The 24,306-nt window shown below is 52.8% G+C and overlaps 2 protein-coding genes across 8 annotated transcripts in view; one reads left to right on the top strand and one right to left on the bottom strand.

Annotated features, from left to right (window-relative positions):
* The window catches only part of COQ8A (coenzyme Q8A), a 49,421-nt gene extending 39,418 nt beyond the window's left edge, over positions 1 to 10,003 (top strand). For all 3 annotated transcript variants that reach the window (XM_060128245.1, XM_060128258.1, XM_060128252.1), the window contains 11 exons: positions 897 to 971; positions 3,908 to 4,030; positions 5,589 to 5,674; positions 5,791 to 5,931; positions 6,421 to 6,502; positions 6,592 to 6,685; positions 6,976 to 7,117; positions 7,349 to 7,456; positions 7,591 to 7,656; positions 7,950 to 8,036; positions 8,857 to 10,003. In XM_060128245.1, the coding sequence (XP_059984228.1) occupies positions 897 to 971; positions 3,908 to 4,030; positions 5,589 to 5,674; positions 5,791 to 5,931; positions 6,421 to 6,502; positions 6,592 to 6,685; positions 6,976 to 7,117; positions 7,349 to 7,456; positions 7,591 to 7,656; positions 7,950 to 8,036; positions 8,857 to 9,144 (1,292 nt within the window). In that variant the 3' untranslated portion in view covers positions 9,145 to 10,003. The remainder of the gene's footprint in view (positions 1 to 896; positions 972 to 3,907; positions 4,031 to 5,588; positions 5,675 to 5,790; positions 5,932 to 6,420; positions 6,503 to 6,591; positions 6,686 to 6,975; positions 7,118 to 7,348; positions 7,457 to 7,590; positions 7,657 to 7,949; positions 8,037 to 8,856) is intronic.
* Positions 10,004 to 10,804: 801 nt separating this feature from the next.
* CDC42BPA (CDC42 binding protein kinase alpha) overlaps positions 10,805 to 24,306 on the bottom strand; it is a 326,828-nt gene continuing 313,326 nt past the window's right edge. For 4 of the 5 annotated variants that reach the window (XM_060128307.1, XM_060128299.1, XM_060128320.1 and 1 more), the window contains 3 exons: positions 20,738 to 20,855; positions 15,671 to 15,828; positions 10,805 to 15,236 (listed from right to left, as the gene is read on the bottom strand). In XM_060128307.1, coding sequence (XP_059984290.1) covers positions 15,105 to 15,236; positions 15,671 to 15,828; positions 20,738 to 20,855 — 408 coding nt within the window. In that variant the 3' untranslated portion in view covers positions 10,805 to 15,104. Of the gene's footprint in view, positions 15,237 to 15,670; positions 15,829 to 20,737; positions 20,856 to 23,602; positions 23,789 to 24,306 lie in introns of all 5 variants that reach the window. The other variant, XM_060128311.1, reaches the window with a different exon arrangement.

The raw sequence follows: 24,306 nt of genomic DNA on the forward strand, positions 1-24,306 counted from the left end.
TGCTGTGGTCAGCTTGCTCCTCCAAATGTTCCTCACTCTCTCGCCTAGTGTGCTCCCGCCCCCCAAGCCAGCTGGAACTGTATCTCAGTAGAGGAAATAGGCCCTGAGCCAGGCTCCTGGGCTTTCTGTGTGCATTTAGTGGCACCTGCTGGCCTCCTCAGGCCTCCCCTAGACAGTAGGGATCATCCAGTTCCAACCTCTGGACCAGTGAGATGTTAATAAACCTTGATTTCAAAGATTGCTGACGGGAGAAGGAGGGCCTGGTACCCCACTGTCCTTAGACCACCGTCAGTGCCTGTGGGGCCTTCCCCGCAAGTGAGGGCTGTAGCCTGAGCTCCTGGGAGTCCCCATGGCTTTTGCAAAATGTTCCAGTTCCCACCAATGACTGCTTTATATTGCAGTGGTAATGCCTCTCCTTGCGACTTAAGTGAACTGGGTTAGAGAATTCTAGAGTATTGGAGGCTCTTCACACAGACTGTGAAGTGGGCGGCTGCATCCCAAGGGGGTGCCCAGTGTTGTCAGGATGTCCTTGGCCTGCAGCCATTCCTGGCCCACATTCCATTTGTGCTGCGTCTTGCCCAATGCGTTTCTCCGTCGTACGTTGTTTTGGAGGTGGGTGTGTTTGTCGCGTGAGCCTGTAGCAGAGCTGATGGAAGTGGCGGTGGAGGAGGCTTTTCCAGCGAAAGCACCAACCTTGAGGCAGGTCTTCTCTGAAAACAACAGCTGTGTATCTCCTACCTCCTTATCCCCTCCCTTTTCAAGATGCCTGGAGTGTCAGCGAAGGTCCGCAGGGGAGCGAGGCAGGTGTCTGTGTGGGGCTGCTCCGGGCCTCGTGGGTGGTGGGCAGTGGGCAGCCCCTGAGCGAATGCCCAGAGCCCTCAACCTCCTCCTTGCAGGTCTGGCCGTGGGTCTGGGCTTCGGGGCCCTGGCCGAGGTCGCCAAGAAGAGCCTCCGCCCTGAGGACCCCTCAGGTGAGCTGGGCCCTTGATGGGGAGGGCAGGGTGGGCCCTGAGAGTTGGGCCTGTCAGCTCCCAGCTCCCACCTGCGTTCCCCGAGGGTTGGCCTCCAGGGGCACCTTTCATCTTGTGTTCCGTGTTCACGGCAGCCCTGGAGTTTGAGGCCTGAAGGCTGTTCTGTTCCTGTCCTGGCCCACGTTGGCTCACCCAGCCGTCCTGGTTCCTCCGGGCCCGCACACCTTCCCTCTTCTGATAGGAGCCTCCGGTGTGGCCCTGCCTCTGCCCCCGCTCTGCAGAGCCGCTGGGGTCCCAGGTCTGGCCAGGTCAGGTGCCCAGGGCTCCCCGTTTGGCTGTGGTCGAGGGGCGTGGGAGCTGCTGGAACAGACCCCATGGGCCCCCCATTCCCCCACCTCGTGACCTGGGGTGGCCATTACCTCTCCAGCTTCAGACGCTTTGTCTCTGAGGTGAAGATCGTGACTCCTCTGTCCCCTGCCTCCCAGGGTCAGCCCGGGGTCAGGTCAGAACACTCAGTTCCCCTTGTCTGGGTGGCCGGCTGTGGGTGGTACTCCATGGAGAACGTTCTGCAGACTGGCTGCTCTGAAACCTGGCGTGCTTAGGATGTTCTGACGATGGGTCAGGGGGCAGCTGGAGGCCCCACCCACCCCCTACCTGGTCCCCTCCCCCAGGCTTGTCCAGGTGTCGGTGGGGGGGGGGGAGGCGGCTAGGCAGGTGCAGGGCGCTTTCCCTTCAGCAGGGTCCTGGGGGCTGTTGAGAGCAGCCCTGCTAGAGCCATCTGCTTGGTGGATTTCTCAAAGTTTACTTGAAGTTCTGGGCTGAGTGCCCCCTGCCCCTGGCCCATTCAGGGGACATCAGTTCATTCCGGTACTTGACACTCCTCCCCCCTTCCCTGGGGACCCTGAGTGATCCCCACTGTCATGCTGTGCTGTGGTCCCTGAGGCCCTAGCTACAGCCTGGGGGCCCTGAAGGGGGCCCTGCCAGCCACCTGGATGGCCCCGCTTCACCTGCAGGACCCTCTCAAGGGGATGGGGGCCTCTGCGGAGAAGGTGCTAGCCTGTCCTCCAGGCCCCTGAGTATGTGTGTGTCCTTGGAAGGGACGGGAGAGCAGAGAGGATTAGGGAGGGTATTTTTAGTGTTGGTGCTGAGACTCTGGGAAGTGAGAAGCCAGCCTTCCCCAGGCACAACCTCTCCCATCGTCCCCCCGCCAAAACTGGCTGCCCTCCGTCCTGCCCCGTCCAAGCAGGAAAGAAGCTATACTGGCCCCAAGGTTACAGCTGGTGTCCTTTGTCAGGGAGGCGGTGGCCCTTGTTGGGGGTCAAGAGGCCTAGGTGCCACTGGCCCAAGAGCAGGACACGGGGCTCAGGCCCAGAGGGACGTGCTCTAGCTTCCTGAGCAGGCCCGGGAACCCCTGGGCCTGGAGGGCACCGACCAGCCTGGCCCAGGCCTCCCCAGGGGCTAAGCCTCTCCTGAGGGGGGCACGCGCCCACCACACCATTGAACACCCCCGGCTCCCCCCGGGTTGTTTTCAGAACCAGCCTTGCCCGGGCAGGGGCCCAGACTCCAGCCTGTGGACAGTGGCCAGCCGTGAGGAGCGGCTGCCTGGGAAACTCAAGAGGGCCGGGCGCCGTCCCTGGATCTCGGGGGCGCTGCTGTGTCCCTAGGGGAGAAGATCTCCCTCCTCCTGCCGGGGCTGTGGCGTCTCTGCCCCACCCACCTCTCCTCAGGGACACAGGCCCAGGTCCCGGCCCACAGGGCCCAGGGGCTGGGGAGGGCAGAGCGGACATAGAGGGCCGCCTGTCCCTGCTGCCCCCCGAGGCGAGGGGTGATCTGGGCACCCTTCTTGGCCTAGACACCCTGGAGTGGCCCTGCCCAGGGGCTACAGCTTTCTTGACGCCCGGCAGCTGGGCTGCTTCCTGTGGAGCTGAGATCTCTCCCCTTCCCGGGACCCTGTCCTGCTGTCCGGGACCTTGGGGTGAGCCTAACCCCGCGCAGGCCTAACAGCTGCCTCAGGTGTGGGCCTTCAGTCTCACATCCCCCTGCAGCCCACCCACCCTGGTGTATCAGAGGCCGTGCTGGGCACGGCCCCGGACGGAGGGCAGTGGCATGACGGCCGCCTCCCGTGTTCGCGCCTTGGGGACCCAGCTCAGACCCACGCCGAGGGCTGGGCCAGGCCCGTGGTGATGCTGGCTGAGGAAGGTGCCAGGCTCTGTGGGCGGCAGCCCTCGGGGGTTCCTGATCTAACTGGGCTCACAGGACAGAGGGCAGGAAAAGCACCGACTGCCACTGGGTCACCGCCTCCTCATCACCTTGAGTCACCAGCCTGCACCCTCCCACCCCGACTGTGCTGAATGGAGGTTGTCTGCACACCTGAGGTCCCTATGCGTTCTCCCCAGGCCAGCTGGCACCAGCCGGGTGAGGCTGTCCTTGACCCTGAGCTCCCCTCCCTTGAGGACTGCGCTCTCACTGCAGCCAGTGGCCCCAGGTGACTGTGCAGAGAGTCCAGGGGTGCTGGTGACCTTTGTCCCGCACACTGAGGGGCGAGGGACAGTGACTTGGCAGGGGCTGATACGGAGGGAGAGGCCCCGTGGGCGAGCCTGTGTGTGTGTGTGTGTTGGGATGGTGTTGGAGGTGGGCCCGGGGAGACCTGGGTGGCCCCTGAGGGCCGTCCTCGGCATCTGGGAGGTGGGTGTGAAATGTGGGGTTAAAGTTGCGTTGCCGGTTTTGTGGACCCCGAGGAGGAAAGACGTTGACTGAGCCCTTTGTGTCAAGCTCTGTGCTGGGACTTCACCGCATCTCACTCAAAACGTGTTAAACCCTGATGTCTTGTTATTGTCCCTGGACCCACAACCAGGGGCGGGTGGAGGGGCCTCTGGGGGATCCCAGGCCCAGCAGCCCCGCCTGAGGGAGGCCATGGTGACTTCGCTCCTCTGCAGGGAAGAAGGCCGTGCTGGATTCCAGCCCCTTCCTGTCAGAGGCCAACGCGGAGCGCATCGTGCGGACGCTGTGCAAGGTGCGCGGGGCGGCGCTCAAGCTGGGCCAGATGCTGAGCATCCAGGGTGAGTGCGGCTGCGCGGGCTGCGGGCGGTGAGGCGGCGTAGGGAGGGGAGCTGGGGGCGGGCAGTGGGGGGCGCCGCACCTGGCCCCGAGGGGAAGGGATGGGAGGTTTCCTGCCCACGGGCTTCTCTTGTTTGAAGCTTGGCTGTTAACCCACCTGGGATGTTTAAAAACAGTGTCTGAAATAGGAGCCCACGGTTGTTTTTCTGGCTTCTTTCTGAGTGTTTTGACATGTCCAGAGGTCCTGGCGTCTCAAAAGTTGGGGAGAGTCCGGCTGATGCCCCCTGGTGCCCCCCGCGGTGGTCCGAGGGTGCTGTTTGGGGAGCTCACGGGCCTGTGGTGGCGTGACACCGGGGCATGGGCTGTGTGGCCCCGAGGAAGGAAGGCCGGGGGAGACGGCGGCGGCTGAGCTGGAGGCTGGCTCATTGCAGCCCCCAGAGCAGAGCTGGGGTTCGGGGGGCCCTCCGGGCTTCTGATGGTGCCTCCCAGGGAGGAGCACCCGAGGGGCTGCTGTCCTGGGTGGGAGCACAGCCAGTCCCCCGACAAGCAGTCAGATGGACTCACTGAAGTGGCCAAGTGCAGGACAGGAATAACCACCCAGGCAGGTGGGCGCGGGCACTGCCTGTACCGGTGCGGACTCTGGAGTGGCACGCGCCCCTCGGAAGCCCTTCCGTGCGTGAGCCCCACCTCTAGGACGGAGAGCCTCAGAGATGCGGTCAGGGCTCTGCAGGAGCGGCTTCATCGAAGGATTCTTTCTGGCCTCAAATAAACAAACTGAAGTCAGCCGCTGTCCGGCTAGTGAGCTGCGTGTTGAAGCTTCTGTGTGTGTTACAGAATATTTCAGAAAGCTATTCAACGACGTGGCAAGTGCTCGTGAGAAACGGCTGCAGGAGGGGAGTCAGCCAGAGCGTCTCCAGGCAGCGTGACTGCAGTCAGGGAAAAACGCATAGGAAAGGGTCAAAACGAAAAAAGAGATCAGTAGTTCTCTGTAGGTAGATTATGGGTATTTTAAACATTTGATACGCTTTGTTCCCTAAATGTCTTTCTTTTATAATCATAAAAAGCTACGCCTGCTCTTTCTAAGGAATCTACCTCCTCAGGTCCCTGGGTGAGGGTGAGTTCAGAGGCCCCGGCACACGCTGCCCCGCACGCCATCGGCAGGGCCCCAGCTGCACAGACGCACCCAGTGCCCGGCTGGGGAGGGGTGCCGTGGGCCGGGCTGCGGGGGTCTCGGATTTGGTTGTTGGCCGAGGCGGGCCAGGAGCGTGCACGGGTCAGCGTCCCTGCATCCCCTCTGGAGCCTTGGTCCGCAGTATCAAGGGTCTGTGTGCCAATGGGGAAATGCTCCGCGGGAGCAGGGAGAACCCGAGGCTGGGCCTGCTGTGTGGCGTTGGGCCTGTGCCTCGTCTTCTCTGAACCTTGGGTTCAGCGTGTGAAGGGCAGAGCGGTACCTCGGCCTCCCCCCCGGGAGACCTTGCTGGGCAGGGCTGATCGAGGTGGCCTGTGCACCCTCCTTCCGAGGGGTCAGCCTTCCGCTCTGAATGCTCTGCTGCCTTCCAGATGACGCCTTCATCAACCCCCATCTGGCCAAGATCTTCGAGCGGGTCAGGCAGAGCGCAGACTTCATGCCGCTGAAGCAGATGACGGTGAGGCCGGTGCGGCCCAGGGTCCAGGCGCTGGCAGCCCTGCGGGAGGGGTTGGGGAGGGCCCCTCAGGGTGTCCCTGGTGGTGCTCATGGCCCCTCCCTGGCCTCTCCCTCCAGAAAACTCTCAACAACGACCTGGGCCCCAGCTGGCGGGACAAGCTGGAGTACTTTGAGGAGCGGCCCTTTGCAGCCGCCTCTATCGGGCAGGTGCACCTGGCCCGCATGAAGGGCGGCCGCGAGGTGGCCATGAAGATCCAGGTGGGCACCCGGGGTGTGGGCTCAGTGCCCTCAGGGGCTGCACAGGGCCGAGCCGGGCCCTGCAGTGAGGGGCCTCTGCACCCCACGTCCCCTGTGTGTCCCCGTGCCCAGGGCAGGGCCTGTGTCTCTTCACTTCTGTCCCGGCACCTGGTCAGCGGTGGGTGCCGAGAAGTATTTGCTAAGTGAGTGACTGTAGGAGGGAGGACAGCCTCCCAGCACGCTTGGTTTGGGGGGAGCAGGGACTGGGGACAAGTGACTGTCTGGGGCCTGAGCCGCAGGGATGGGGATGGGGGAGGGAGCGGTCGGCGGTGGAGAGCAGGGTCGCGGTGGGCCCGGGGGTCACAGCAGCCCTGGTGGGTCTTGGCTCTGCCTTGCGGAGGTGCGGGGTCCTGGAGGGACACAGCTGGGCAGCTGGTGGGTGGCAGGGAGGCGGGGGCGCCGCGGGGCCCTGCTGTGTCTGTCTGCCTGACTCCCCTCTGTCCCCCGCAGTACCCCGGCGTGGCCCAGAGCATCAGCAGTGACGTCAACAACCTCATGGCCGTGCTGAACATGAGCAACATGCTTCCAGAAGGTCTGAGGCTGCCGCTGGGCAAGGGCAGGCCTGTGGGGGGGCCTCCCGGGGAGCCCCCCGTCCCCCTGACGCCCCCCTCCCTGGCCCAGGCCTGTTCCCTGAGCACCTGATCGACGTGCTGAGGCGGGAGCTGACCCTCGAGTGTGACTACCAGCGAGAGGCCGCCTGTGCCCGCAGGTTCAGGTGCGGCTCCAGCCTCGGGCCCTTGCCCGTTGCTCCCGCTGGGAAGACAGAAGGGGCGGCTTCGGGCAGCCCATTGTGGGCTGAAGGCCCCCCCCCGCCCACCTCCCCCGGCTCTGAGGGGCGATGGCTGGGGTTGGGGCCTGAGGCCGGGGCCGTGTCCCGCCCAGCTCGGGGCAGGGCCCTCCTCTGCCTGGGGGGCTCAGCCCCTTGCTGTCCTGTGTGTCGCCCCAGCGTGTTGCTTGGGTGGGATCAAGGAGGCCCGGGTGTGACCTCCCACCTGCCTCTGCTAGGGAGCTGCTGAAGGACCACCCCTTCTTCTACGTGCCCGAGATTGTGGACGAGCTCTGCAGCCCCCATGTGCTGACCACGGAGCTGGTGTCCGGCTTCCCCCTGGACCAGGCCGAGGGGCTGAGCCAGGAGATCCGGAATGAGGTGGGTCACAGGGTGGGCCTGGAGCCCCGAGGCCCCACTGCGGGGCAGAGCGGGCAGGAGGGCTGCTGCGTGTACCCACCTGGTGGTACGCTTGGCCTCAAAGTCAGCTCTGGGCGTGAGGCAGGATGGGGTGGAAGATGGGGAGGGAAATGGGAGTCAAGCTTCCCCGGCCCAGATCCAGGGGCCACCGGGTGGCCCGGTGCTGGTGACGAGGACCCACCCGGCCCCCAGATCTGCTACAACATCCTGGTCCTGTGCCTGAGGGAGCTGTTCGAGTTCCACTTCATGCAGACAGACCCCAACTGGTCCAACTTCTTTTATGACCCTCAGCAGCACAAGGTGAGTGCCCAGTGGGGCTCCCACAGGGAGCCTGAGCTCCGCTGGAGCAGGGTCCGAGATCAGCCTTCTGCCGCCCTGACCCCCCAACCCGTGCTCCACTGGGGCAAACCCTCCCCGGTATCGCCCGTTCCCAGGTGGCTCTTCTGGACTTCGGGGCAACTCGGGAATATGACAGATCCTTCACGGACCTCTACATCCAGGTAGGGGTGGAGGCAGAGCTTGGCCTTGGCCCGTGCTCTCCTGGGGCTCAGATGGGATGCTTGGGACTCGAGTGGGCGGGCGGGCGGGCGGGCTTCTGTCCTCATGTCCCTGCCTGTCCGCAGCATTTGGTGCCCGTGGATGAGGTCGCAGCCACCTCGGGCTCAGGGGAGTAAAGGGGAAAGGTGGGTGGGCCGGCAGCTGGCCTGTGTGAGGAGGGGCAGTGCTGGCTCCCTGGACCCCCAGGAGCTCCCCTCTGCGTGCTGCCCACGGTCCCCTCTGCACCTCTGCCCAGATCATCAGGGCTGCTGCTGACCGGGACAGGGAGGCCGTGCTGAAGAAGTCCATCGAGATGAAGTTCCTCACCGGCTACGAGGTCAAGGTGCGCTCCGCACCCCACCCCCCGCCCCGTGACTCTGGAGACGCACAAGGCCTGCTGAGCCAGACTCAGCCCCGGGCCATGGACTGCTTTTCCCTTGAAATCTGAAGGGAATCTCAGTTTACACATGAGATCAGAAGTGACAGCTGCTCTCCAGGGTCTCCACAGGGCCCCTGGGCCGGCCCCGCCCCAGCCCCTGGGCTGAGGGCCTCAGAATGCCAGGGGACTGGCCACCAAGCTCTTGTTTTATGCCCCACTCCAGCCCATTCGAGATCCCAGTCATCGTGTTGGCGCTCGGGGCCCGGGTGGGCAGATGGGATGGCAAAGCACAGCCCTCACTTGCTCAGGCCTCACCGGGGAAGGGGTGAGGGGAGCGCTGGAAGTAATCGTAGCAGCCCTTTACGTGAAGGGGCGACCACCTGTGTTCCTGTCACCCAGAACCCACTCAGAAAGCAGCACTTTCCTCTCCTGATGACAGTGGGGAAGGGTTGCAGACACACAGGTGGTCTCAGGTCTGCCACCTACGAGGAGTGCAGAGGCTCAGGTCAGCTCAGGCCTATAGACTGTTCTTTTGGGAATGACAGGTGTTTCGGCCGCAGACCCCGCCACTTCCTTTCTTCTTCCACGGAGCCCAGTTCACACATGAATGATGTTCTCCTGGCCCCTGTTGGTTTGAGTTTACACCCTGGTTAACGTTCTTCAGTCTGGTTGAAACACTCACCTACCTGGCCCACTCCTCAGCGAGCAGTCAGTCTGGGCCCCGTGATGGGAGCCCTGGGCTCGTGAGGGCTCTTTGATCTTGCCTCCATTCACCTCCCTCCAGGCCATGGAAGATGCCCACTTGGATGCCATCCTTATCCTGGGGGAGGCCTTTGCCTCGGAGGAGCCCTTTGACTTTGGCACCCAGAGCACCACCGAGAAGATCCACAACCTGATCCCCGTCATGCTGAAGCACCGGCTCGTCCCGCCGCCCGAGGAGACCTACTCGCTGCACAGGAAGATGGGGGGCTCCTTCCTCATCTGCTCCAAGCTGAAGGCCCGGTTCCCCTGCAAGGCCATGTTCGAGGAGGCCTACAGCAACTACCGCAGGAGGCAGGCCGAGCAGCAGTAGCTGCGGGCCCGGCCGTTAGGCGGGACCCTCCGTCCTCCTGCCGCTAAAACTAGTAGGAAGCCGGTGGTACCCACGCTCCGTTTAAGCTTCACCCAGTGAGAGGGGGCCGCGCTGGTGGGGGGGCCGCTGCTCAGAGCCGGTGGCCAGCACCTATACACGGTTCTCATCGCTGAGTGGGTGTGGGGCGAGAGGCGCCAGCACGGAAGTGCAGCCCCACTGCTGTCTGGCAGAATCTGCTTATTGTTTACTCATCCTCTGAAATGACTCTCGATAAAAAGACGATTTTATTTCCTTTTCCTTTTTGTAACAGGGCTTTTTGCTAATGTGAATGGTAACCAGAAGAAGATGAGAGTTCTCCCTTTGAATCCCTGCCACCAAAAAAAAAAACCAAAAACAAAACAGAAAAGCCTTTTTGGATTTTATGGAGTGTGTAATACAAGGTTTGTGTGTGTGTGTTTCTAGAATGAGATTTGTGTTTTCTGCCTTTTCCTCTCCAGCTTGGATCTGCACCTGGGAGAAGTGCTGATCTGAGCAGTGCCGACAAGCACTACTTCTCCAAGCGAGGTCCACCCACACCTGCTCTCTGGCTGGTTCCTAGAGGCTTTTTTGGACAAGCAGAGGTTTCCAGAGAACTGCTGCCTCCTGTGGGGAGGGGCAGGAGCCCCAGAAGGGGAGAGAAAGCCGCGTGCTCTCTGGGTGTGTGTGGGCCCTTCTTCCCGCTCCGGCGCCTGGGCCTTTTGTGGAAGGTGATGTGCACGTGTCATCTGCTTGGACCCAAGGGGTCGTTTCAGGCTGTTAACCTCTGTACAATTCTTGTAATTGTCTGATTTACTTGTTTCAATTAAAAAAAAAAATGCTAGCATTGTGGCATTAATTCTTTCTTTCACTTGTAAACGATTCTGAGCTGATGGTGAGGACCCCGAGGTCAGCGTCACACCCTTTCGCGCCTCCAGACGCTTCTGCAAGGTTGGCCCCTGTTCCCAGCGTGAGGCTCTTGGTGCCTGAACCCGGAAGGCTCAGCCCACATTCCTCATCGGAGAAAGGGTGCGGGGAGGGGACGGCACAGCTGCCAGGTCCCTGCCGCAGCAGCTTCCCAGGCCCCACTGCGCAGAGGCGGAGAAGCCACAGCTGCACCAGAGGCTGTATGACATGGTGCTGGCAACCGCGGGCAAAGGTGGCCACCAGCCAGCAGGGCGAGGGCCTGGCTTGAGCGGCAGTGACGCCCGGGTCAGGGATCAAGCGCAGCTGAGGCGCACTTTCCTGGGGCAAAAAACTCCACTCCTCGGTCACGGGGGCGTTTTGAACGTTCAAACGTCCCAGCACGCACAAGTCGTGGGAAGTGTCTGCTGCTTCTCTGCAGGAGGAAGATGGAAGATCAAAGGGCTACCCCGTTTACAGTCAGCGGTGGCACCGGCAGGGAGGTCCAGAAGAGGGGAGTTGAAAGCTTCAAGGGAATGGAACACTGTGCCGCCTGAGCTATGGAAGGGACTAAGAAAGTCCTAGATTAAACTAACCCCACGTCCTTCTAGTGTAACAAGGAAGCTGGATGAGGAGAGGGACGGGCAGAAATGGGGGTCAAACGAGACAAAAAGAGTCAGTCACCTTTGCTCCATTCCTCAGACTTTTTAATCAGGGAAAAGAAGACAAAATACTCAATTCGAACAGTTCCCTGTTTTATTGCAATACATCAGAGTCTGGTTAATATTAAGTGATACCAACGTAAAATATCGGCGAGGCGTCTTCTGTTACATTTTGACTGTCCCACCTTAAATATCTCTGTGCAAAAGAATCCACACCATTGTTTGGTAGCAGAGAATCTCATAAAGTTCCCTAAGACAATGAGGGGATAAAACCAAACAAAATGAAATGAGTGATGAGAGGCCAAAGCAGTATCTTTTCCCCTTCCATACACACTTATTTGTCAGCATTATATTCTAAACAAAAAAATGATTACACCCAGGCCATGCAAAACTGTACAATAATATTACAATGAGAAACCCTAAAAAATTTATAAAACAAATGGTATTACACTATCAAATAAAAAGGCAGGTCATTTTGTTTTCATGAAATTTCAAGGTTGACTTGTTTTCATCAATTTCCCCCCATAAATGCAATGGTGTCTGTGTGTAACGGTTGTCCCTGGGAAGGGAGAGGGGCGCCGGCCTACCGGCCGGCGCTGAAACAAAACACCAGCTGAAGCGAGGCCCTCTAATGGCGCAGGACTCTGCAGAGGACACTGGACTTGCAATGATCAAGTCATCACAAGCAAAGAGGTTTTAACGGGGGCCCAACGAAATGCCAAGTGGCTTATCTAGCGAATGCAGGGACTGGGCCACCGAGAGGTGGGGAGCAAGGCGCCCAGTTACTTCCCTGTTTTGCCCAGCGGACCGGGGCAGTGGCGAAGTCTGGCCGCTGCCGAGAGTGCCCCTCTGTCCAGAGGGTGGACGCTGAGCTTTACAAAGCTCTGTGCAGCTGGGAGACTACAGTGTTCATGGCCAAAGGCCAGCAAACGGCCCTGCTGTACCTGGGGGTTAGGGATGTCCACCCACTCCTACTCTGGATTTTCTTTAATGATACCTGAGAGTCCATAGAAATGCAACTGGTCTTTCGCAGAAGTAGATGCGGCCACTGAGTAGCAAAATGACAGGATCCTAACCATATGGAAGGCAGACAGAGGGGCTGAGAGGCAGCTGGGGAATGGCAGGTTGTTGCTGTAAACGTAACAGGAATTTCAGATTCTTCCCTGAAACCTGGGTACAAGAATTGCTTGGAAAACTCAGTAGATGGGCCCTTTTTAATTGTATTTCATAGCCTTAAAACTGTGCTCCCTGGGAAGGAAGATAAATCACTAAGTGTAGGGATGGGTGTGTGCGTGTGTGTGTGTGTACGCACATAACTAAAGAAGTGAAATTTGCTTTAGCAATCATTTGACAAGGAGGAAGGCTTTTGTTTTTGGCAAAAGAAATATATATATATATATATATGTAATTTTATACACCCAAAGCACGAGCAGATTAAAGTAGTCAGAATTCAAGAGCAGACAACAAATTGGCTGAACAAAGATAGCACCAAATACCAACACATCTAGACTATGCCAGAAATGCCTCTTCACTTATTTTTACTTTCTACTGAGAAGAGAAATGAGTTCCTGCTGCCACATACATTCTTTGAATGTCCTGCACGAAAACAAAGGATAACTTCAGACAGCAACATCACATCTGTTCCATGATCTTTCAATGATCCCTTTCGATGATCATTACGTTTTCTGTTTCTCTAGAACCCAATTCCCCATCTTTCCAAATCATTCTCAAGAAGCTTCTGAAGGTAACTGCTTCATATTTAAGAATGGGGATAAGCCCAGTAGAATGATCATTATCTTGGGAAAATACCTCCCAAACTACTACCCTTGGCAGTGTTTCTCCCCCAAAGTTCTACTATTGGAAGCTAATCATATTTGGGACTGCTCTCTCACTACTGGTAAGACCATTTCAGATTACTGGAGTATAATCCACTGGGTTAATATTACACCTCCCAGTGAGCCCAGTGGCCAAGACAAGCCCTTCTCTCATCTGCCCTGTTGGGGGGGCTGCAGGGTATGACTCATCATAGTGGAGCCCAGACTTCAGGTATGGTTATATTTTGATCCTAAAAGCATCTTTTAAAAAAATAAGCACCTACAGGCAGCAGAAACTTGGTTGCCAAAGCCATAAACTAACGGCTTTGTGTGGAGTCCTGTGAATCTCAGCCTGGTCTGCCTCCTCGGGGGAGAAAAGGGAGGCAGGAAGACGCGAGGGGAAAGGAAAACAGGGGGAGGGAGGGTCTGGAGGAGAGCGGGCCACGAGCACTTGGCACCTGCCTGGCCGGTTCCCTCCTCTCCCGAGAAGTGTCAAGCTTACGGAGCTACCGGAGTCCTGGCCATAGCCAGACTCAAGGTCTCACTCTTGCTATCTGAATGCACCAAAGTATTTTTACATGACACTTTTCCAAAAGCAAAGGATTTAGGTTAGAATTGTGCAGTAATTTATGCCCATCCAAAGTAAAACAATCAAATCTGAGCAAGCACCAAGTTCAAATGTCAAAACTGTTATTATTTTAAAATTCTCTGTTGTAACATTTTATAATATAATCCCCAAACGGGATCCTTTCTTCCCTCACTGAACCTCAGTAACCTGTTCCAGAGAGTGGCGTCAGTGCAAACAGTATAGCTCCCTGTGGCTTGTGGTGGGGAAGGCCGGCACAGCTGCTGCTGAGGAGAAAGGTGTGAAATCGGGGCCAGGGGTGAAATGACGGTGCTCAAACACTGCGATTCAGACAAGCAACTGCAGGAAAATTCTTCCATTTTAGCTGAATTTTAAAGAAGGGAGCAGAAAATCTGTTTCTATTTCTCAGAGAAATTTAGATGAAAAAGTAAAAGAGAGGCAGATTCTCTTTACTTCCATGAAATGTTTTTATTTCTATCTCTTTCTCTACTCATGTGCTTAACCGGTGAAATGACTCTGGAGACATAAGGTCCTGGTCCTGCATCTCATTTCCTTGTGGTAATTAAAACAGCGGGAGTCCAAATGGGAATGTGACTAACAACACAACACAGCAACCGAGGGAGGAAAAGCTTCAGCAGTCAAGGTGGCCATGCTGGGCTGACTTCCTGCCCGCGCCCAGGCTGAGCGCGTCCATTTCCCACTGCTTGCGGGAAAGAGTATTTGGTTAAGGCTGGTCAAGTCCTTGCGTTTGAGGTTTTACATTATTTGGTAACTAAACCCCCTTTCCCAGGCTTATCTGAGGAAGCTCACACCCCCCCTCAAAACAGACCCCTCCCTGAGAAGCTGGCGCAGCTGGGGGCCAGACGCCTCACTGCCACTCAGGGAGTAAGGGGTTTCGCCAAGGAGAAAAAGCACTTTTATGAACCCTTTTATGGACCTTCAGAAACTACGACATTCCTTGGGTCCTTTCAGGTGGAAGGGATCCAGAAGGTGACAAAACTGCATTTCTACATTCATCAGCAGAAGATACCAAAATATAGTAATAAATGAGAAGTGTGGTTCAAATTCTACTGCTAGAAAAAGAAATGTCTTGGATAGAAGTAAATATGCCTTTAAATGCTGCTGCTGAAGAGGCTTCAAATGTTAAAAGTCTGGTTTCCAGGTCACACTCCAAACCGATGAAACCAAAGCCTTGGAACATTCCCTAAAGCTCCCAGGTGACTGCGACCAGGGTGAGGAATGGCACTAAGGGGAATTCTCACTCCTCTCGCTCTCCTCCTGTAAACGTCAGCTGGAGGCCTTTCTACCCTTTGATTACTTAGGTGGAAAACAGACAAGAAACAATACATTTCTTTAAATTAAATGATCTCTGTCTCATATATGCATCCATCTTTTGTTGAATACAAGATGCTTCTTTTTATTATATACAGTCAGTATTTAACCTCTACATTTGTGTATTTAGTTAAACTCTATTTTGTAGTAAAATATGCATCGCTTTAGTGAACAGGGATTTACTGGCAACGATCAGGTCGACATTCACTGTGGTGCTGAAGGGCATGGCGTGCCCGGGGCCCACTGGCGAGCCCCACGTGCTGTCTCAGGGCTACGAGGCTCTACTGTGAAAACAATGGCTGTCTAATCTTATTCTTATCGCTTACATTTGTGTAATCTGCCTACTTAAGCTACCTTTCAGGGGAGGGGGGAAATATTCTGGAAAGCAACGATAAGGGTATGAAATGAAATCGGTATTCATCTGAGCTGCTCAATGAAAGTCTGCCTTTACGGCTGTTGCTGTTCAGTCGAGGGGTGCGTGGATGTGAGTCCTAGAGGCAGAATTCCTGAGTCCCCGCCTGCTACTGCTGCGGCCCTGGCGCTTCCAGGCAGGGGTGGTGGGAGATGACAGTGAGAGCACAGGGGGAGTGAGGGGAGGGAGCCCAGAGCGGCCGCTGCTCCGGCGTCTGGTCTGAGAGCAGAGGCCACTCATGGGTCCCAGCTCCCGCGTTCGGTGCTCTCCAGGGAGAGGCTCTTGGTCTTCCGGGGCGACACCGGGCTGGGAGGGCTGCTCAGGTTGGAACTGTTGGAAGCCGTGGAATGCCTCGGAGAATCAGAGTCCTGTGAGGCCCAGAGGAAGACGTCAGGGAGCAGCAGAGGGGCGGGAGGGGCTCAGGCCACCACGGCTCCCCTCCAGCCACCCTGGCCAATGAACTGACGTGACTTCTCTCCTGTCGGTAGAAAGCCCCTTTTCTGAGCTGAGTGAGAGGCACAGAAGATAACAAACGCTCATAGGCCCTTCTGCAGGTCTTTAGAAACGTAGGCCATTTTCATACAGAAGCTATTAGAAGTCTGAACACCTCCAGGGAAACTGCAGTTTGCAACCCAAGTGACTGGCTCCGCCACCGCCGCCGCAGTGAGCGGCTGATCCCTGCGGCAGCGGAGGCCAGGCTTAAGGCGGTGGACCGGCTTTGGGAAACGCACTCGCCTTTTCTCGTTCGGGACTTCTCCAAACCCCTGTCCCCAGACAGAGGTACTGCCCACGCGGTACTCACCTCTGCGTCGTAGTCCCTCGCCGGGGCGTCACTTCCTTGGTCCAGGCCTCCCGAGGACAGCGAGCCCTCTGACGGAGAGGGCATGGGCTGCCGCTTTGCACTGTAGCTTCCTCCAGAGAATTCTCTCTTCAATGCACTGCCGTTCTGTGCGGATGACCCTACAAGCACATCGTTCAGGTGAAACTTTACACGTGCAGAAGGGGACGATCCTCTAGAAAGTGCACAGACTGCTGAGGTGACGAGCCATCCTTCCCGCTGCCCTGGGGTCATCCTCCCGCTACAGCCCTTTACTGATGGACAGTGGGTCCAGCTGCGTTACCCTGACACCCAAGCCCACCTCGGAGCCCAGCCGCCAGGGCTGCTGGGTGAGCGGGCAGCACTCACCAGGCCGCTGGCCTCTGCTCTCACTGGCTGTGCCCAGGCTGCCCTGCTTGCTAGACAATTCCACAGGATCAATCCTTCCAGTCTCCACCCATGTGCTACTGCCTTAGTGAGTTTTCTTTCCTACTCCCTGGAGCACCTACAGCACTTCCTATCACCTCTTTCAGAGCATTCGGATCCTATGCTGTAATTATGTGCCTTGCCATTCTTTTAATAGAAGGACGGTCTTTGCCTCTGCAGGACCCGGTGCAGGACTGGGTATGCAGCAGGTGCTCAAAACACATGTGCTGAACGATGAAGCAGAACAGAACAGTTCCCAGAAGCGAAGACCATGCCACCTGATGATGCATAACTGTCACTTAACTTGTAGAGGATTTTCATAAAAAACACAAACGAACAAAAGAGAAGCATTTTCATTCCACAGGGCAAAAAGCCTGAGATACAAAAATGAGGTGAGTTTCTTTAAAATCACACTATTTTGATCTTAGAGTTGGGGTACATCAAAGGAGGACTGGCACCATGCCCAAAAGAATCTTAGAAATATTGGGGTACTGTGAGTACCTGTTTAAAACTCTTAACATTCCCTACTATTCTTTAGTTTTTACTGAAAAATGTTTTAATCTTGCTGAGCTGCAATATTAAGATCACTGGTCAAAAAAGACTGTGAGACTGCGTTGAGGTTTTAGCACAACTGCGAGGTATAGACTGTGAAGCCTGCCTGCTGAAGCCCTGTCCTTGGTGATCTCCCCCAGCTTCCTTCTAGTTTCCGTTTGTTTCCTGAGCCCCTCAGCTGTGTCACCATAACTTACTTATTGCAGACGTTACCAACACTGGTTGTATGCTGCATATTATATTACGGAGCTTTAAAAATACCAGTGCCTGGGCCCCGTCCCAGACCAATAATAACAGAATTTCTGACTTAACTTTTAAAAGCCCTTCTGATGATTCTAGAATGCATCTCAGGCTGAGAACCACTGACTTACTCTTACTTCCAACACTCCATCCAATTTCTAAGCCGTCTGTCACCAGACATAGACTGGTTTTCATTTGTGGATGTGTCTCTCTGGCTATGTACTCTTTACTTTTTTGCTGTGGATTAGATTACAACCTAATTGAAGGCATAAATCACTTTGTATAACTTCTCTTTGAATTCCATGCCTAGTTTAGTGCTCAATTTAACAAAAGCTGCAATATAAGTTACTATTTTTAAAATTTTGTCGCTCTGAATAAAAAACCCAAAATGCCAGAGAGTTCTGCTGCTCTGCTTACTAACCTGTGTGACCTTAAGCAAGTTACTTTATCTAAGTCTCAGTTTTCTTCATTTGTAAATAAGAAAATAAATTCTATCTTATGGGATTTTTGTGGGAACTGAGCGCTCAATACACGGAGAATGAAACGTGAGACGGAAGGTGTGTGAGGGGGCTGCCCAGAGCTTAGTACACACTTACTGGGCTCTTTTCCTCTGTCCTAGTGATCGTTTATAGAATGGAGAAATTAATCCACCTCTGTGATTTACACTTTTTTTCTTTTCTTTTCTTTCTTTTTTAACTTTGGGAATGTTCCTTTCAGAGAAAAATTATACTCAACCACCCTAATCTTAAAAAACTGAGATGGGCTGTTTTGATTGAACAGCAAAGGGGGACAATCTGAAAACTGTGGTCCCAACTCAGGCAGGGTCTCTTCCAAAGAGTTCTAGATGGTGATTCAGGGGGTTGGGCCCCAGATCTCTTGGAGTGACGGTGTCTAACTCTACATGACCTCTAGGAGGGTCTGCAGGCTCCCCAGTGAGCCTGTCACTGACAGGAGCGGGTAGTCACAGTGGAAAGCTCTGTGTTAATTTGACTTCAGTCAGGAAGCCACCACAAGTCTGGCCCTGGAAGAGCCTGTGCTTCTGGTTCTGGAGGTTGACAACACGGAACCCCGTTTCTTCTTGTGTCTCTCTTGGCAGGCTGCCCTTCTGGAAATTCTTTACGTGAGCTGGGCTACTCTTGAAGCCAGCGAGAAGCACTCTAACGAGCAGATGCCCCTTGGAATTCCTGGGCTGGTCTTCCTCTTAACCTCTACACAAACAGCTTGGTACCAAGAATCTCAGGAAGGCCACGCCTGATTATTGCATTAAAGGCCTTGACAGGGACCTGGAGCTGGCTCCAGTCTGTAGCTTGCATATGGTCAACAGTGACAGTGGACCCTCACTTCAGCGCTCCTAAGGAGATGGCCACTCAGCCCTTTAAATCTCTGTATCACAGGTCCTATCCTTACCTGCAATTCCACAAATCCCAAAGCCCTGAAAAACCAAAACTTTTTTCGTGAGTTTGACGTCAATTCATGTGGTGGCAGACTTAATCTGAACTGGCTGGAGGCTGATTACAGACTTCACTTAAAGATAGTACATTTATTTATATATTCATAGTGTGACTAGTCATAAATTTTGCTCTATAAATATTGTTTGTAGGTGCTGTCTTAGATCTTGCTTGGAATGTAATATAATATATGGTAGATTCCCTTCTAAAATATATATTAAAAAAATCTGAATTCTGAAAACAGGTTTCTGGCTCTGAGAGTTTTGGGTAAGGGATTATGAACTTAACTATTAATACTGTGATACTTTCTTCGCATCTCAAGTGTTGATAACTTCTGGTTAGTTATAGTAAATCTACTATCTTATCGAGCTACCATTAGTAAAAAGATAATTCATAAAATGGTTGCCATTTTTCCAATTGGCTAGATATTTTCATTGTAATCAAGGCTACACACAGCGTAGAGATGACTTTGGGAGATGACGGCAAGAAAGTCACGAGATGTGCCCTTCAACTTCTGCCTGTCGACTGAAAACTCCTTGAACGTGCTCTGTACGTCTGCAGCCAGTCTCTGCAGCAGGCGCCTGTCCTTGGTTTGCAGGCCCGGGGCAGGGTCCCTCCCATGGTTCCAGGGGTGGTCTGTGTGATCACCAGCACACTGCAGAAGCGATGGCATGTTCCTTCTGAGACCGCTGCTCGGTCTCTCTGTCTCAGGTCACTTGCTCTGTGGGAAGCCAAAGGCCATGTCACCAGGACACTCAGGCCCACGCTGGTGAGGAACAGAGGCCTGCCAACAACCATGTGGGTGAGCTGGGAAGTGGCTTCTCTAGTCCCAGTTGAGCTCGGAGTTGATGGCAGCCCTAGCAGACAGCCTGACTGCAGCCTCCTGAGAGGCCCTGAGCCAGGACTGTCCAGCTAAGCTCCCAGACTCCTGACCCTCAGAAACTGTGAGAGATAATAGACGTCTGCTCTTTTGTTTTTTCTTTTCGGTACGCGGGCCTTTCACTGTTGCGGCCTCTCCCGTTGCGGAGCACGGGCTCCGGATGCGCAGGCTCAGTAGTTGTGGCTCACAGGCCTAGTTGCTCCGCGGCATGTGGGATCCTCCCGGACCGGGGCACGAACCCTTGTCCCCTGCATCGGCAGGCGGACGCTCAACCACTGTGCCACCGGGGAAGCCCACGTTTGCTCTTTTAAGCTTGTAAATTTTGGGGTAATTTGTTCCACAGCAAGAGAACAAATGGTATTCCAGCACCCTTCACTTCTGTGTTGCCAGAGCCTAAAACCAAGAGCTGGGCACAAGCCGGGTGCTGATACCGGCGTCCTCAGCATGAACAGTGAGTGAAGGAGGACACTCAGTCTGCACCGGGAGGCCTGACTCGAATGTCTCACATTCAAGAATACAAGGCAACGGATACGCTTCTGACTGAATGACTCTGAAATGTGAGGTGGAGTTACTACCGGCTGTTCTTCTCAGAGCTCAGCTGCAGGGAAGCGAGGGAGGCTTCGTTAGCGTTACCCCGGGTCCACCCTGGGCCTGCATGTGCTTGGGCGCACTCGCCCCACTCTGTCTGATCGAAGCCAATACCAGGTTACTTCTGAGAAAGTGACAGAAAAGCAGTTGTTGGCCAAGAACAGTCTTGCCCTTGGATAATGGTCCTTGCCTACTTAAAACTCTTCAGAGGTTTCCCACTGTGTTTTTAAAAAAATAAAAAATGTCTTATGTTGGTCCCCAAGTCCCTGCTTGATCGGACCCCTGCCTACCTCTTGAGCTTTACTCTGTCACTCCCTGCCCACTACCAGGTGGCCACTGTGCCTCCTTTCAGTTAATCAAACATGAGTCAATGTGACTTCACCCCCAGGGCGGGCACGTGACCTTGCTAATTATTCTAAGTGTGTATTCATCCTCAACAGCTACTGCCTGTTACTCTCTATTACTGTCCCCTGTTTATTTCCTTCGGAGCATTTTTTTTTTTTTTTTTTTTTTTTTGCGGTACGCGGGCCTCTCACTGTTGTGGCCTCTCCCGTTGCGGAGCACAGGCTCCGGTTGCGCAGGCCCAGCGGCCATGGCTCACGGGCCCAGCCGCTCCGCGGCATGTGGGATCCTCCCGGACCGGGGCACGAACCCGCGTCCCCTGCATCGGCAGGCGGACTCTCAACCACTGCGCCACCAGGGAAGCCCTCCTTCGGAGCATTTATCATCACAATTTGTAGTACTGTTTGTCTGTCTCCCACATGGACTGTAACTTCTAAAAGGAGTCTATGACTGTTTTTGTAACAGCTGCACTTGTGCCTCCTAGGCATTCCGCAGCCAGGTCTGAGACACCGGCCACCGATAATGCACGGCTGCCACCTTGCTATGGAAATGCTTCCTGCAGCTGGGGCCACTTACTTGCTGACAGGCCACTGCTGGCACTCATGGAGCGACCAGGTTCAGGGCGGGATTTGGTGATAGATGGAATACTGACCGAGCCACTGAATGCTGTCCGACTTTCCTGAGGCCGAGGGTTCTAAAATCAAAAGAGAAAGAAAAATTCTTCATCCAGAGTGAAACTGATTTTCTACAGAGATGTCTATTTTTTCACCCTAATTTCAAGAAATAAAGTTGTCTTGACCAGAGTGATACAGGACAAGAAACAGAATAATCCCTCCCGCCCACAAAAGTACTAAAGCCCTAACAGAGGTAACCCTCACCCCAACCAAAGATAAGTGCTTATCTTTATACTTACTGAAATACTTACCAACAGATAACATTTTTTTTCTTGTTGTTGTGAGTGCAGTAAGTGAAAGTTACATGGTTAGAAGTGACAGTGAAATGTAGAATTACATGGACCTCTGCAGATAACTGAAACAAAGCTTTTACTACATATGAGATTTTTATTTTCTTAGGATAATTCAAAAGCGGAATAAGCCCATTTAGAAGAAAGCCACTTCAAAGTACATTCTTCTCAAGCACACCTTCTATCGTCCTGATACTGAAAGTGCCATTTGCACGTTCCCATCCCAGTCACCAGGCAGCCTTCCTGCCTCACGGACAGAGAGCAGCACCACGGGTCATAACTATGACGCTTGTTGACAATCACAGCCTGGGTGAAGTCCTTTAACTTGGGAATGTTGGTGTGAGAAGTTTCCCATCTAATATTGAATAATTTTGGTGTCCAAGGGAGGAAAATGAGCCACAGAGTGCTTTGAAAGTGACACACACCTAGAGAGGTGGTGCGTCGGACCAGCTGCCTGAACACAGTCTCCTCGATGGCCCTAACCTTTTCAGACCGGAAGGAGTGTCAGGGCTGGTACCTGAGAGAAGGTTATGGCAACACAACTAGTGCAGGGCCAAAGCTAGCAAACACCCACGAACATCTCCTGGAAAACATGCACAAATACATCTTGAAAAACTCCAAATCATACATTTTAAAGAATCACACATATTGGGATTTGGCTGGCTGGGTGCTCTACATTCAACTATTGCCATTTTGGTTCATATATCAAATTTGCAAAGTCCATGTAATTCTTACTGTGTTATTTGTTCAAAGCAAACATTTTACCTTTTTTTCTCTAAGAAAATAAAAAAATTTAAAACAGAAAACAGTGCTAGCATTTCAACAGCCACTCATAGGAGCAACCCTGAGAGATGCCGATGACATGCATACAATGCAGCAGAGTCAAGTTCAAGAGAGATGGGGATATCAGTTTAAACCTTTAAATTTTTATTGTTTTTGCTATTAACCTTAAGGTACCTTTGTGTCGTCCTTTTCTATAAAACAAACCTACCCTAGAAAAAATGGCAAAAATTAAGCCTGTAAAAATACCAGTGGTTTAGTAACACTGAATGTTGAGGTAATAAAAGAATGATACACAGAAGATACGTTCTGGGGGAAAAAAAAACCCACACAAAACCCAAACCCAACAGTTTATCATTCATTCAGCTGAAGTTCAACTTCATTATGAAGTAATGTGAAACCTAAGCTGATGGTCCTTTTCCTGCGCAAATATGCTTAAGATTAGGGTAAAACTTCCACCAATCGTAGTGTTTCTATTTATAGAAGACTAACTTAAGCAACATTTCCACCATCTTCTATATCAAAAATTCTTGACTGATTAGTTTATACAACTTCCCCTAGAATCCACTCCCTGAAATCTGTTACCAAGCACATTGAAGCTTAGTTTATCATAAGTGATCTTATCTTGTGAACTAAGACACTTAAATGACATTATAGTTTAATGTCAATAACAATGACATTTAAAATCATCACAATTTAGAATGCAAACAAAAATAAACTTCTCACCCTACAGGTAGCTTTCTTATTGGAAAATTACTTTACTAAATACACAAATAAAAAATGGATGCTAATTTTTTCTAAGCCAGAGGAAATGTGTTTGCATGATACAATCTAAATATTTTATGATCTGCAAAACAAACTTGAGAAAATGCTCCCTTGAAGTCAGTACATATTTCTTGACAGATGTGTGGATAATTCAGCTTGAATGGCCCACTTGCTCTCCAGCCCGCTGCAGAGACACTAGTTACAAAGATGCAAGGCGGCATGGAAGGACCCAGCGGCAGGTACCACAGTCCTTCAGAATGCAGCACACTGTGTTTTTTATCTCTTGTTGATTTACTTCTCTTATCTTGGATCCTGGCTGGAATTAAAGGCGCATCAGCAACTCAAAGATTAGTAAGACTACCTTCTTTTGCTAATTTTTCCTGTTATTCACTGGTACTATTATACTTTATAATTTTGAGAATTGTGAGCTTTTCAAGAAGGGGTTTATTGTAGATAAAAGGCCTTTGGACAGGCCCTTCTATAGACTTTAACTTCACTAAATATAAAAAATTTCTCTGAACTGAACTGGTTTTAGGGTAACGAGCAATCCAGAATTCAGAAATTCTACATCCCTTTTTTGTTTGTTTTTAATAGAATAAAGATTTACTTATTCAGGGGCTATTTCTTATGGTATCCGTAATGAAAAATATCATGATGGGATGATGTTTTATTAAAAAATAGAAAAACCTCCAATACTGTTTTAGAAATAAAACTGAAATCTTCCCAAATCCTCATCTTTTTCCTCAAAAGAAGAAAAAAGTAGAACTCCAAGACAGAAGAGGAGGAAGAGGAAGAATAGAAGTTTGGCAACAGAGAAACAGGCCAAAGGGAAACGTTCACAGAATGTACCCCCTTGGCAGTGTTACTTATGAAGCCAGGCAGAGATCCACACATGGTTAGTACAAGTTAACACCTAACTCAGCTGTTCATACCCTCAGAGTCATAAAGCTTGGTGTACCGGGGACAGAGCGTAGAGACGGGGAATATTCAGGGTTTATGGAATCAGGAGAGAGAAATTTTTCAGCAGAATTAACAGTCATGTGATAGATGTGCTCAAAGTTGATCGGAGAGGAGATCAGACCGGAGTGATGATGAGGGGATGGATAAGGGAAACCCGGCTATCAAAAACAACAGAAAGAAGAAAAAGGTAATGAGGTAATGAAAATGGATTCACTGGATATATGTGACATTTCAGACAACATGCATGTAGAAAAAATGAAGTATCTCACATCAAGAATTGAATCCATAATGAAATACTTTTAGGCCTTAGAAAGTTAAATTTTGTAATCCTCTTGCCAGTTACCTAAAGAGCTGATTTGCAAAAAATCATTTGCCTCATAAACGTATTCTCTCTTATTACTATCAAGCTGGGTAGAAACTGGACTTTCAGAGATACAAGTAGATTTTCAAAATTTAGTTCAGTATTTTCCTATAGGATAGAATCAAAACTTGGCAAAAATCTACCAAAAACATTAGGGATAGAAAAAGCGAGAAATAATTAAAGAAAAGAACAAGTGAACCTACAACCAGCCTCTCACCAAAAGCGCTATGAAACTGTTCCTTTAGAAACTAAAGCCATTTCCTGGTATTTATAGACTTGACATGTGTTTGCTTTTACTGATCTTATCTTCCTGTA

The sequence above is a fragment of the Lagenorhynchus albirostris genome, chromosome 2 (genome assembly GCF_949774975.1).
Source record: "Lagenorhynchus albirostris chromosome 2, mLagAlb1.1, whole genome shotgun sequence".
Classification (NCBI taxonomy): domain Eukaryota; kingdom Metazoa; phylum Chordata; class Mammalia; order Artiodactyla; family Delphinidae; genus Lagenorhynchus; species Lagenorhynchus albirostris.